General features: G+C 52.5%; 4 protein-coding genes across 4 annotated transcripts; 2 read left to right on the top strand and 2 right to left on the bottom strand.

Moving 5' to 3' along the window:
* Positions 1 to 90: 90 nt before the first annotated feature.
* Positions 91 to 4,196, bottom strand: PGS1 (CDP-diacylglycerol--glycerol-3-phosphate 3-phosphatidyltransferase). Its single transcript, XM_062909768.1, has 4 exons — positions 3,808 to 4,196; positions 3,684 to 3,755; positions 1,942 to 3,627; positions 91 to 1,836 (listed from the first exon to the last, which is right to left on the bottom strand). Exons 1-3 carry the CDS (start codon positions 4,177 to 4,179, stop codon positions 2,365 to 2,367), a joined length of 1,707 nt encoding a protein of 568 aa, XP_062768586.1. The 5' UTR covers positions 4,180 to 4,196; the 3' UTR covers positions 91 to 1,836; positions 1,942 to 2,364.
* Positions 1,543 to 1,680, top strand: QC763_207160 (uncharacterized protein; the record flags this gene model as incomplete). Its single annotated transcript, XM_062909769.1, has 1 exon — positions 1,543 to 1,680. One exon carries the CDS (start codon positions 1,543 to 1,545, stop codon positions 1,678 to 1,680), a length of 138 nt encoding a protein of 45 aa, XP_062768587.1.
* Positions 4,197 to 4,331: 135 nt separating the features above from the next.
* QC763_207140 (uncharacterized protein) lies at positions 4,332 to 5,332 on the top strand. Its single transcript, XM_062909767.1, has 7 exons — positions 4,332 to 4,489; positions 4,553 to 4,573; positions 4,643 to 4,649; positions 4,715 to 4,792; positions 4,855 to 4,897; positions 4,952 to 5,119; positions 5,183 to 5,332. The coding sequence occupies exons 1-7, from the start codon at positions 4,439 to 4,441 to the stop codon at positions 5,229 to 5,231; spliced, it is 417 nt and encodes a 138-aa protein (XP_062768585.1). The 5' UTR covers positions 4,332 to 4,438; the 3' UTR covers positions 5,232 to 5,332.
* Positions 5,333 to 7,428: 2,096 nt separating this feature from the next.
* On the bottom strand, positions 7,429 to 12,326 carry QC763_207130 (uncharacterized protein). Its single transcript, XM_062909766.1, has 4 exons — positions 11,328 to 12,326; positions 10,041 to 11,237; positions 7,881 to 9,985; positions 7,429 to 7,821 (listed from the first exon to the last, which is right to left on the bottom strand). Exons 1-3 carry the CDS (start codon positions 11,455 to 11,457, stop codon positions 7,956 to 7,958), a joined length of 3,357 nt encoding a protein of 1,118 aa, XP_062768584.1. The 5' UTR covers positions 11,458 to 12,326; the 3' UTR covers positions 7,429 to 7,821; positions 7,881 to 7,955.
* Positions 12,327 to 12,981: the final 655 nt, after the last annotated feature.

The raw sequence follows: 12,981 nt of genomic DNA, 5'->3' as shown, positions 1-12,981 counted from the left end.
GTAGATGGATGTATATAACTACCTAGATTTTAGATATATATTTACAACACAGTTCAGTGTAATTAGAAGTAGGGATATGTATTGATCACATGCCTTGCAAGGGACTTTACACAAGTGAGGCATCTTCCTAGGCTTCATGAAGGATCTTGAGTGTGATGTCGACAACCGTGTAGAAATTGATCTGCCCAATCCCAGGTCACAGAACCATGGTACAAGACGACGATATACTGAGGCAACGTCCGTATCTGGTGAATGGGCACAGGAATATCGTCCACGTAAAAGAAGATGATGACATGTTTTGTCATAACTGATACAAGACGAGCAATCTTGGGTCCGGTTGTAGGAGAATAAGCAATTAATCTTCTTCTACGTTGACGATATTCTGGTGCACATTCACCAGCACGAAGCTGTGGAAGAATACTGTGGTTGGCAGGCACGGTAATGCTGTTGTGTGAGAGGTGGTATTCTGCAAGTAATTCGAGGACTGATATCGAGCACATGCTGACATTTATATCCCGCCCTCACGCGGGTCCTTCGCCGTCTGGGCCGCCAGCCCCGAAGTCACATTTCTTGACTCACGGCTAGTCCGAGGGCATTGGGACGTCGACGCGTTGGAAGCCTCAAGCGTCTGAGCTCGAGCAGAAGCCGCTCAGACACACATTAGTCTACTTGGCTTCCCAGATCCCCGATCTTGACCAACCCTCAGATGTTCGAGTCGGGGAAGGGAAGAGGTTGGAAAATGGCTCGGACCCGCAACAGTCCATCGGTGATAACGGTGGTCTGTCATCCACCAAAAGCTTCGGCCCGCGAGAATGGCCCTGATAAGAAACTCCAAAAGTTAAAACTCCGAACATGTCTCGCATCTTAAATGCGAGCCGTTCAACTACCGCACTGGCAAGGGCAACAAGGTTGCATATCAACGCGCCCCCTCTTGCGTGATCCCGCAGACCTCATCAAGGGCCATAGCTCCCCTGTGCCTCAAGCCCACCAGCAATCCCTTGAGATCCCTAGCCCTATCTAGGACCTTTCACCCCAACCCAGAACAACCTTTGTGGCTGAACTACAAAATCGCACAGTCGAAACCGTTTCATATCCATCGCTGGGTCTTGTGGGTACAGCACGCCAGCGGCGCAGCACCTTTATCTCTGCGTTGACATCCCGCAAACGAAACAACCAAGAAGAGGGGCGCGGACGCAACAGACTACGCCACCCGCGACAGGGCCCTAATTTTAGCGGTGCTCTTCCTCCTCCTCTTTGCTTGGGAAACAGGTGAATGGGTCGTTGGCCGGTACTCCGATCCGCCAACAACAACACCACCACCACCACCACCACCACACTCACCACTTAAGACTCGACGACCTCCTCGTCTCTTGTCCTGGCGACCACCTCTGATCATGTCGATCATCAACTTTCAAAACTGAGAACCAAAAAGTGGTCCAGCAGGAGCTGCCATATCCCCTCCTCTTCCTCATCTCTCCGGTGGAGACTCCATACCTCGCTGGCCGACCTATTCCTCCCAACCATATCTACAACAAAACCACCATGATGCAAGCCGTCCCCCTCAAGCGGAGCCTCTCCCGCTCTTTCATCAGAGTCATCCAGCGAGCGCTCCCCCTCGTCAAAAGCAGGAGAAGATCATGGACGACGAACGCCAAGATCAGGATGCCGATCGACTTGTGAGGATGAACTTCAACCACCAAATAGACCGATGATTATCTGAAGCTACAGCTGGAGCGCTTGTGGTGGGGGTTGGTTCGGGAGATGTAGCGTGGTGGCCCAGTCAGGTCAGCAGGGCCCAAGCTGTCGGGCCGGGCCCCCCACGATCGGTCCCAAAAGCTTCGACTTGATAACAGCATACTCCAAAAAATCATCTCAGTGGCGCAATGCCATTGTGGTAGACTTTTCCGGCGTTCTTTAAAATGGGGACTGCACGAGACTTACAGGGGGGGGCGTTTCGGGAGACGATCTTTTTTATGTCTTTGCATTTTCCAACAAAAAACGGGGATGTTTGTCATGTCCGGGATGACTTAAATGCGAATCAGTATTAGGGAACGGCGTTTATCGGTTGTCTGCTTTTCAGGTTTGCATTGCAGCGCATTTTGATGTCGGAAATCAGGGCGGGAGGATCGAAGATGTGGTGTCTTTTTGCATACATACCCCATCGTCCGGCGTGACGACAGAGACTCTCGAGTCTGATGGGCACACTCGCTCAGCATTGAACAAAACATGAAATTTCCATCCGTCCAAACAGCTGACATCTGAACTGTGATGCTGACGTATCCTTCTATCCGTATTCTTGGGTATCGTTTGCCTCTCCTATTCTTACACCAGTCCTACACATCAAGTCTCCACCAGACCAGTTCCTTACAAGGCACCTCCCACAAGCCGCACGATCAACATCGCAATGCGCACCTTGAGACCGACGCGGCGCTCAGTCTTGGCATAGTCCTCTCGGGTGACCACCGTGGTATTTTCTTGCAGCCAATTTTGCTCGTTGGCCAGTTGTTTCTTCAGACTCTCATTCTCCGTCACGATGAGAGCGTTGGCTTCCAGGTCCAGCGAGTAGCTTCTCTTAGTGTAGTTGGAGCTACCGATCAGACTTATGGATGGACCATTGTTGTCTGGTAGAGTCACCCACAAACCCTTTGCGTGGTACGTCCAAGCTCCAGGCTCGCCAACCGTGCCCTTCCTCCACTCTTTCATCACCGTAGATGCGTCCAGCTTCTTCTCATGAACTGCGCGCACAAAGCGCCGGGCAAGCAGTGTGTACGCATCTGGTAGCAGTCCTGAGACGCCGGGAGACTTGTAGAAGCCGTTGGCATACGGTGAAGCTGTAATAACAGTATTATTTTGCGATGCGGTTGACAGAAGGAGCTTGGTCAGCGATGGGGCAGGGTTAAAGTATCCTGCGGTAAATGTCCAAGATGACTTGGAATATTGTGGGGCGGCAAGGGTGCTCAAAATATGCGTGATGGCCGGGAGTTCTGTCGATGTGTCTGGCGACAGTAATTGCGAGAACTGGGCGAGCATGTAAACAGATGTATCCCGCTTTTCCAATGGCGTGGAGTCATTGGCGGTCAGCGGCGCAGTCTTGGGTGAGATGAGACCTGCCAGCAATCCTGTTGATTCTCTGACAAACTGCTTGTGATCTTCCAGAGGGGATGGGGCGGCGTTGTCCTTGGGCCACACCATGTCGAAGCCGGAAGGGGCGTCAGATGGGTCGATGCGAAAGCTGAGTGACGATACGGCATCATGCAAATTGGAAAAGTATTCCGTGATGTCCCTGGACGAAAACAGGTGATAGCGATCTTGCCTGTCGCTGAAGTAGTCGTTGGACAGGTTGGCGCCGGTCATCATGATCTCGTCGTCAAAGCCGTACAGCTTCATGTGTTGTAGACCCCATCCTTCGTTTATTCTCTTCGGGATGTGCTTCTTTCTGAATCCTGTGAGATTCGGTGTGTGGTACATGCGGATCTCAACGCGATCTGGGCCGAATTCCTCGACCAATGGGGCCAGAAGTGATGCGCATGATGGATCAGGGGCTTCGCGTGTGCCTCTCAGGGCGTCGGTAAGGATGCTGAGTTTGAGGTTCGGCTTGGAGCGCAGCGCCTCTTGGAGTGTAGTGATCTTGGACTTGTCAGATACTGACAGGGCAAAGCTCGATCCAAGCTACAAAGACATACCAGTTCCTTCTCAGACTTCCCAATGTACAGTGTCGACAGGAAGATGCGTCTTTCCGCATTGCGAATCTTGTCCTGTTTCCGAGTCAGAGCCCAACGACTGCTAGAGGGCGCGGGGCTAGACAACCTTGAGGGTTTCGTAGAACTCGGTTGGCGATTGGAGAACCCGAATTTGCGATCCGTTGATCCTGAATGATGGGGCAATCTTGTCAAGCTCGCTGACAAACGGGGACAGCATTCCAGCACTGGAAGTGGCAGCGGACTGCGCGCCGGGAGTGGCGTTTGCTGTGGGCATCGAGAATCGTCGGCATTGTGGTTGTTGTTTAGCAACCCGGAGGGATGGCTGTCGGAGAGCAGCCCGAAGCTTAGTCGAACATCGTGAGGCAGTCCTGGTCAGCATAGCCGAGAAGCGCTGGGGACTGGAGAGAAGAAAGGTGGTGATATCGGCGGCGGTTCGGAAGAGGGTGAAGATCAAAGAGCTGATAGCTATGTAGTCCATAGGTTCATAGGGTGCAACCTGGAACCGTTGACAATCTCGAAAAAGAGCACTGACGCAGGCAACGCGGGGCTTGGCGGCAGGGGTAATTGGAGCTCTCCCATTGGCTCGGGAGTCGCCGGCCCACAATCCCGCCCACTGGCGTCAGTTCGGCAGCGAGCTCCCATCTTGCCTGGGCTTGGCCGCAACGACCGCAATCCTCAACTGATACCATCACCACATCCAGCCACGGTCAATTGGCCCGCGCTCGCCTTTGCCCACCATGTCGTACCTCTCCAGAACCCTCGGCAATCTGCGCAAGATTGGCTTCAAGGTTTGCTCCTCCAATACCCGTGAGACACCTGAATACAGTAGCTAACCTCAGGCGCAACTCTAGGAATACTGGCATCAACTCAACGTTCGTCCCCTCCTCGAGTCCCCCGCCTACTCAGCCACAGCTAACATAGCCTCGACCCCCGACGAATAGTACATCGGTACGCCTCGAAGCACATCGACGATGGAGGGCGGAAGGATGGGTGGAGACTGACGTAGTCTGCAGGTGACACCAAGGCCGGTACTCTTGTGGGTGTCGACAAGTTCGGCAACAAGTTCTACGAGAACATGGATGAACTTCCCCGTATGTTCTAGGCTTCTATCTACGGCATATACATTGGTTGAAGTGCTGATCAACTTGAGCAGTCCGCTCCAGATGGGTTGACTATGCCAAGCACGACTACGATGCGTAGGTTTCGCTAATGGTCCCATCGCAACATCAGTCTAACTTGCTCTGCGACAGTGGCCAGATTGAGCCCTTGTGGCACGCCTGGATCTCCTACTCCGTCGACACTCCTCCCAACAAGGACCCCATCACCACCGCCACCGGCATTGCCAACCGCCCTTGGGCCAACACCGAGCACATCCCTAACAGGACTTTTACTAGAGCTGCGTTCAAGACATATAGCACGTAAGGAGCTTTCTTTGTTCATTACCATTTCCATCATATCACAGAAAACTGATATTATCTCAGAACAAAGCCCAAGATCCAGTCATGGCAGCCCGTGGCCGCCCCTAGGTAAAGCAAGGCTGGCTGGAAGAAAGAGTCGCCACGAGCGCATGACAAATGTACATACAAATGTTTCCCTGGTGAATAGACCCCTTTCTAGGTTTGATATGCTCGGCGCATTCCCACGTACTTCACAGAAGCAGCATGTTTGTTCTTGTGGTTCTACCCTGTTTGGGTATAGTCGATTCTTTGCCCCCAATTGGAAATTGTTCGGTATGGGGCCTTTCTCCATCTCTTGCTTTGGTATCTGCCCCCATGCTTTCTTTCTAGGCTATGCTCGTCACCTTCTTGAAAAGGAGGATAGAGGGAAAGGGAAAGGAAGTGGAGCGGGAAAATGAAAAATGTCGTGAAAGAGCACAAATTGGTTTCCTAATCGCATAATAATGCAAAAGGTAATTGAGAGCACATGGCATGCACAGTTGGGCAAATAAAGGGGCAGTAGGGATGCATTTTCTTAGATCGAGGCCTCTGAGAATTTCACACATTGATATTAAAAACCCGGACAATTGATGTGAAGCATGTATTTACACTGCAAGCCTTTTGACCAATTAAAGAGCTCTCAAATGGGGCATCCCATAACCACTAACACACCCAAAGAGCACATAATTCAGCTTCCACTCTACCCAGCCTACCATAGGCCTGCTACCAACTTGACCAAATATGCAGTCATTAAACAACGCCCTTGTAGTCTGCTCAAGAAATACTACATCAATCCCTCGTTCCATAGTATACCTACTTTGATCCATCACCGTAACCATCCATTCACGGCTGTTATGGAACAATATCCGGATCCAGGCTTGGTAGGTCGATTATGATGCCTTCTCATCACTGAGAAGCTTAAAGACTGGAAAGTTTAATGTGAGATTTGAGAAAAATACAAAGTCAGCCTGTTTTGTTGGGAGAGCCGATCGACTTTTAGTTAACGTATTAGAAGACTTCTTAGTGAGCACAGTTGTTCGTTGTTCTTTTGCTCTTTCGCATCGATTGATTCATCACTCAAACTCTGTTACCTGAAACCAGCCGTAGGCCCTGATCAAGAGACAATCCATCCGCAACCACCGTTCAATCAACCAAGGGTGTAATCTTTTGCAAGAAAAAAAACTCAATGCTATTAGATCTCAGTTATATCGTAGCGTACCTAGGACCACGGGGTGGACGAGTTGCAGCAATATCCACCTCCGCAATGATACCCCTGAGCCCCGATCTCTCAAAAAGCCATTTCTTGGCCGGCAATTCGTCCATTGTGCCCGGATTCAGGCGAACACTCAGGACCGGCTTTCCAATCTCCAACAAGGTTTGGATACATATCTCAAGCGGGTGACGCATAGGCGGAAAGGTCCGAGCCATGCGGACATGGAGTGTGTCCAGATTGGGATTGATATAGCCATACTTGCGTTCCACTGGGGAAATGTACTTGGTAATATACAGATGGTAATGTCTCAAGGTCTCACGACGACTGTCCTTGTCGACGAATAGCGTCGCGGGTAAGTTGTTCTTGAAACCTGGCTTACGGATGGTCACCTCACGAGGCTCCCAGGTATGATGGTTAGACGAGGAAGCGAAGTTCGATGGGGAGCTTGCGAAGGCTGAAAGTGGTATTCAGAGGAGTCGAGAGGGCACCATCAGTCGAGAGGATGTCGGCGACTAAATTTGTGCGACCAGCCGGAAGGATACTATGGGGAGTTGGAACGTCTTCATGGGGAGTCGAAACGTCCGCTGGGGGAATCGAAGAACTGTCATGAGGAGTCTAGAGGGTGTGACAGGAAGTCGAAAAGATGTCTCCAGACGTCGAATCGGTGGAATGGCCCTCGACAGCATCCTGCTCCTCCTCAGCGCGCTTTCTCTTGGCATCGTGTCGTCAGTGGGTCTCGGTAAAATGGGGATATAGTGGTGAGGGAAAGGGAAAGTCAGGCAGAGAGAGAGAAACTGCGATGCCTTTTCAAAAGCCTGGGGGTTGAAGGGTTGATGAGCATGCTGCTAGCCGAAGAGTAAGAGAAGAAAAAAAAGCCTAAGCTGCTGACTTTGTAGTCGCTATTTTCTGTGTTCCCGCTGGTTATTCCAGTGGGGGCACACCCTTGTCTCCGAGGCCGAGTGCTCCTTCCCTCCACAAGACCGACTGCTCCTTCCCCTAACAAAGTCCTTTACACCCAGGTTGTGGCAGTCACGCAGCCTACCCAACTTATTGGGTCTAAGCCGCGCCTGGGAGGCACTTGTCCCCAGCCTTGTTTGTTTCTCTTTCAAATGTCACATATCGAGCCATGCTGCTTTGTCAAAATAGCATTGATTAAAAAATCAGGTACGGACGTCTTCCTTGTCATCTCCTCTACTTGACTCTCTCGCATACATGTCTAACAGACCAACGCATATGCATGCAAATGCAACACCTAAAAGAGATCGACAGCTCTCTTGCTCTATCAGCAAAGCAAAATTCCCAATTCTGAAGACAAGGCAAAAGTTATAAGGAAAAAGGGTTGTTGCAGGACGTATATATGGGCAATGAAGGCGTATCTTTTCAGGCAAGAAAAGTCAAAAGCAGCGCAGAAAACGACCCTCTTTCTTTCCCTCCTTTTATTTGAAGCGAGTTTCGATAGCTGCCTTGATGGCTAGATGTAGCAAGATTTTGTCAGCGATGGAATTATGGAGCAATAAGAGAGGGTCGTACCTTCAGTGGTCACACGAGCATCGCCAAACAGCATTCTCGTGCCGGGCATGTAGAACATCGGGTTCGGGACATCAGCTAACAATCGTCAGTCATCGTGCCCAGCCACAGAAGAGTCCCATCAAACTCACCGTATCCACTAGCCAAGCCTCTCTTCATGACAATCACCTGCTTGCTCTTCCACGCATGCAAGACGGGCATTCCAGCAATCGGACTACCAGGCTCCAAGGCAATCGGGTTGACTGTATCATTGGCACCAATAACAAGGGTTACATCTGTCTCTCCAAAGTCGTCATTGATCTCATCCATTTCCAGCACGATATCGTACGGAACGCTGGCTTCAGCAAGCAAGACGTTGCACTGGCCCGGCATGCGACCAGCAACGGGGTGAATGGCGAAGCGGACCTTGATGCCCTTGGACCGAAGCATTTGGGTGATATCCGAGATAGCATATTGCGCCTTGGCAACAGCCATGCCATACCCAACAACAATGATGACGGACTCGGCATTGGTGAGGGCGTCAGCTGTCTCTTCGACATTGGTCTGTGTCACACTCCCTTCAATCTTGTAGTCGCTGGTGGTGGGCGCCGAGATTCCTCCGAACAGAACGTTGACAAGTGAACGGTTCATAGCAACACACATGACATAAGAAAGAATGGAACCGGAGACGCCAATGAGTGCTCCAACTGTGGTCAAGAGAGGGTTGTTCAGCATGAAGCCCTCGGCGACCAGCGCAAAGCCGCTGTATGCGTTGAGGACGGTAATGACCACAGGCATATCGGCACCACCAATGGCTGCAGTTGTGGTGTAACCCTTGATGAACGAGAGTACGGTGTTGGCAGCAAGGGCACCGGCGGCAATCAGAGGGGCGCCAGGAGCCATGGTAACAAACGTGCCCATGGTGACCACATTCGCACCGAGTAGACCGGCGTTGACGGCATGACGACCTGGCAGCCGAAGCGGCTTAGAGGACATCTTACCGGCAAGCTTCATGAAGGCAACAATCGATCCGGTGAAGGTGATACCGCCGATGAGGACGCCAAGATAGCCAGTTACCATGTGAAGCATCGAGAGGTCAGTGACATCAGCCATAACGCTTCCGATACTGGTCAAGACGGCAGCAAGGCCGACCACGGAATGCAGGGCAGCGACAGTCTGAGGAAGATCGGTAGGGGTGATGCGCTTGCCGATGAGGAAGCCCAAGATTGTTCCGATCGTAGCAAGACCACCAAACTGAGTGAGAACTTCAGGGGTGAAGCCGACTGCCAACAAGGAAGCGAGAACACCGGACACGACGCCCAAAATACCCAGCATATTTCCCATACGGGCAGTTGCTTGCGATGCAAGACCCGAAATAGAGGTGATGCAAAGGATCGAGCTCACAAGATAGCCAGCTTGAACAAGGCCTGCAGCTCCGCTCGAGGCCGCAGCGATGAAGCCACCTCCAAACACGAGGGCCGGGATTCCATAAAGCCACGGGTACTCGGGAGGATCAGTAGCACGGCGGAACATGTCGAGCATGCGCTTTGTGATGACGAACCCACCACCAATGTTGACGAAAGCGAGCAGGACAGAGGCGGCACCAAAGACTTGAGGGATCGTTTCAGGCAAGTATCCTCCACCGAGAATGAACAAACCACCAACGCCGACCATTCCAGAGATGGCGTTGGTCACACTCATGAGAGGTGAATGCAAGGCAGGAGCGACGTTCCAGACAACACGGTATCCGATCAGAGAGGCCAAAGCAAAGGTAAAGGCGTTGCCCATAAATAAGGGAGTAGTGAACTTGCCCAATGCGACAGCCGAGCCCATACCACCAGTGATCAGAGAAACCTCACGAGTTGCCTTTTGCCATGGTGTAAGTGCTACGACTTCGGCTTCTTTTGCGGCAGTCGAGGCAGCGGCGGGAGCAGGGGGAGGTGCTGGTCGGGGTGCTGGCGGGAGAATATGGCCTTCTTGTGTCACAATAGCGCCGCGTACGACTTCGTCTTTCAGATCGATGCCAAATTCCTTATCCTTCGGTGCCATGGACAGGAAGAATTTGGTGATATTGTTCGAGTACAAAGTTGAAGATTGGGTCGGTAGCCTAGAGGGGAAGTCGGTGTAACCTGTCTTACTTTAGTCACGAGCAACCTCGGGTACTGCTCCCGTGCCACGACTTACCAATGATCTTGACATCCTTGTAGGTAATCAGCTTTCCGGGTTCGGTCTTTTCGCAGTTTCCACCAGCCTCAGCAGCAAGATCGACAATAACAGATCCAGGCTTCATGATCTCAATCATGGCTTTGGTGATGAGTTTGGGCGCAGGTCTTCCAGGAATCAGGGCGGTGGTGATGATGATGTCCACTTCACGGGCTTGCTCGGTAAAAAGCTTCATCTCGGCCTCGATGAACTCTTTCGACATCTCTTTGGCGTAACCGCCTGCACCAGAGCCATCTTCTTCGATCTCAACTTCGATGAACTCGGCGCCAAGCGACTGAACCTGTTCTCTTGCAGCAGGCCGAGTGTCGAATCCACGAACGATTGCACCGAGTCTCCTTGCAGTTGCAATTGCGCTCAAGCCAGCAACACCGGCACCAATGACGAGAACCTTACAGGGCGGAATTTTACCAGCAGCAGTGACCTGACCAGTTAAGAAACGACCAAAGTTGTTGGATGCTTCGAGCACCGCCTTGTACCCAGCAATGTTGGCCATGCTGCTGAGGGCGTCAAAGACCTGAGCTCGAGAAATACGGGGAATAAGATCCATAGCGAATGAGGTGGCTTTGCGAGCCGCGAGTTTCTCCACGAGTGCCTTGTTCTGGGCCGGTTGAAGGAAGCTGATAACGGTCTGGTCTTCTCGTGTCAGATCAACCTCCTCCGCACTTGGCCCTCGGACCTTGAGCACAACGTCTGAACCTTTCCAGACAGCAGAAGCATCGTCAACCAAGGTAGCACCGGCGGCGGCATAGGCATCGTCCAGGAAATCGGCTTCGGCACCAGCACCTTTCTCAACAAGAACCTGGGAGAAGCCCTTCTTGAGCAGGAGGGCAACATTCTGAGGGGTGAGAGCCACACGGCGCTCGTTTGGGTATATTTCGCGGGGCACTCCCACAGTCAGCTTGGAGTACGGGGTGGTCGGCGGCAGAACTGCCGTTGCCTCGGTGGAGTACGCTGCCATTGGGCTCCTTGCCGACGGCTTAGCCGGGATGCCGGACAAAACGGAGGCATGGCGGACGAGCTGGAGCGGTTGAGCCTTCGGGAGAGCAAGACTCAACGAGGCCGAACTCGGCCGATCACTTCCGGCAGTTCTCGTGCTGTGCCACGCCTTTTGTGAGATCACGGCGGTGCTGCCATTGCCAGCGCGGACTGGGGCGAAGTCTGTCAGGTCGAATTAGGTTCAATGGCTCACAAAAATGAAAAGGAACAAACTTCAACGGTTGGGCGTGGGGGTCTAGCGTGGCGGCTCACCGAAAACACGAGCTACTGCTGTCAATGACGGCCTAGAGGCGCGTTCAACGGGGCGCGAGCGTTGGTAGGGACGAGGCATGCAAGACGCGGTGTTGCAAGCCAGCGCCGGCTGGAGCAAGGACCTCGACATTATGTCTGCGCGCGACCCGTTACGCTATCGAGGCAGATCGAGGATCTTTGGGTCATTTGTTCACATTCAGGGCAGGTTGGCTTCTGACAACAATTGACACCAAAGGTAGGTAGCGAGGTCGGCGGAGCAGGCGCAATGAGGGGAGGACGACGTGGACGACTGGGTGTGGGACGGAGGCTTTGTTGGAGGAGTCTCACGGTCCTGTCTGTCGTGCTTGCGCAACATCAGCAGCACTTGGTCGTCTGCTGTCAAAACAATGAATTGAGTGGAAGGAAAGAGATTTCTCTTGTCCCACAGGGCAGTGGAGGGCAGGCAGAGGGGTCATTGGTATTAAACATCCCTTTCAGTTCCTCTCCACTCCATCTGTCCCTGCTTCCTGCACTGCACGGTGCCTCTTAAGGGGGGCGTGTGCTACCCCGCCCTTGATGAGGGGTCGATTTGATGTCCCGATGCGTGTTCCGTGATTGCCATCAACCGTCTTATGGCTGGCAGAATACCCGGCGGCATCTCATGCTTCATCCTCGGGTCGGATGCGACGGGTTTACGAGGTGGGTTGACGTGGGGTTCACTCCATCCATCCCGAGGAACGATCACGGATGAGTCTCCATCACGAGCTCCATGTTGAAGATGCTTTGTGCGAGCTTGGCTGCATGTCGACGCCGCCCTCTGTTTGGTTCAGGGCGAAAAGATTGCGGGGATGGGGAAGGTGGATACATGGCCCCACAGCACGTCAAGTGTGGATCAATGTGTCCGCCAACTTGAAGTCTTGGCGCCGTGCATCTTCAGTGTTCCACGAACCATCCACGCGCCAGTCTGGCATCAGGCCGGCCCGTTTTCCAATTTTCGAGAAGTTGAGAGGGGGGTGAAGGTGCATGTTTGGTACGTTTTTTTCGGGCCAACGACGAGTACCTATATGCGCGATTTGTAGCCATCATCTGGTGTGGCACAAGCTGGGTTTGACATCTCATGACAAGTTTGAACGCTGACCGGCGATTATAGTAGACGGTACAACGGCTTGCTAGCTCATTGTGTGTTTCATTATGGCCTTAACGGATTGTTGAAGACCTGGAGATGATGATACCACAAAGACTGATGGTTTTGACCGAAAGTGGTCTCAGCTAACGACCACCGTTCCGGCGTTCAATTTCATCAGCGAGCCAGGACAAGATATCTTCATCAGGATGACAATATTGCTCGGTGACTTCTTTTCTGAGTTTCGATATCGGTGGTCCTCTTATGACCAGAGCACCTCTTGGCTACACATACCGCTCACCACCACATTCTTGCCAAGCGTATCGTGATATGGCCAAGACCGCCACCAAGGGTGTGGCGGTTGCGGCTGGTGAAGGGAACGAGGCTACCCGGTATCCAAGAAATCCCTCCAATGACGGCCACCCAAGCGCCGCGTCCCAACATGTCAGGTCCTGGCCGTGAGCCGTTCAGACTCCTTGTTGGTGATCAACACAGCGTTGACGACCGCGGACAGAGCTACTCCGTTAGGAAGTGGCTTGGCCAATCAACTCT

Source organism: Podospora pseudopauciseta, assembly GCF_035222475.1.
Source record: "Podospora pseudopauciseta strain CBS 411.78 chromosome 2 map unlocalized CBS411.78m_2, whole genome shotgun sequence".
NCBI classification, from domain to species: Eukaryota; Fungi; Ascomycota; class Sordariomycetes; order Sordariales; family Podosporaceae; genus Podospora; species Podospora pseudopauciseta.
This window is presented reverse-complemented; position numbering and strand designations above follow the sequence as displayed.

Coding starts and splice junctions, on each gene's coding strand:
- PGS1 (XM_062909768.1), bottom strand. CDS start 4,179: ATGGACTACATAGCTATCAGCTCTTTGATCTTCACCCTCTTCCGAACC. Junction 3,756..3,807: donor AGTTCTACGAAACCCTCAAG/GTTGTCTAGCCC, acceptor ACTCGGAAACAG/GACAAGATTCGCAATGCGGA. Junction 3,628..3,683: donor GGAAGTCTGAGAAGGAACTG/GTATGTCTTTGT, acceptor GACAAGTCCAAG/ATCACTACACTCCAAGAGGC.
- QC763_207140 (XM_062909767.1), top strand. CDS start 4,439: ATGTCGTACCTCTCCAGAACCCTCGGCAATCTGCGCAAGATTGGCTTC. Junction 4,793..4,854: donor GAACATGGATGAACTTCCCC/GTATGTTCTAGG, acceptor CAACTTGAGCAG/TCCGCTCCAGATGGGTTGAC. Junction 5,120..5,182: donor GCGTTCAAGACATATAGCAC/GTAAGGAGCTTT, acceptor ATATTATCTCAG/AACAAAGCCCAAGATCCAGT.
- QC763_207130 (XM_062909766.1), bottom strand. CDS start 11,457: ATGTCGAGGTCCTTGCTCCAGCCGGCGCTGGCTTGCAACACCGCGTCT. Junction 11,238..11,327: donor AGCAGTAGCTCGTGTTTTCG/GTGAGCCGCCAC, acceptor TCGACCTGACAG/ACTTCGCCCCAGTCCGCGCT. Junction 9,986..10,040: donor CAAGGATGTCAAGATCATTG/GTAAGTCGTGGC, acceptor AAAGTAAGACAG/GTTACACCGACTTCCCCTCT.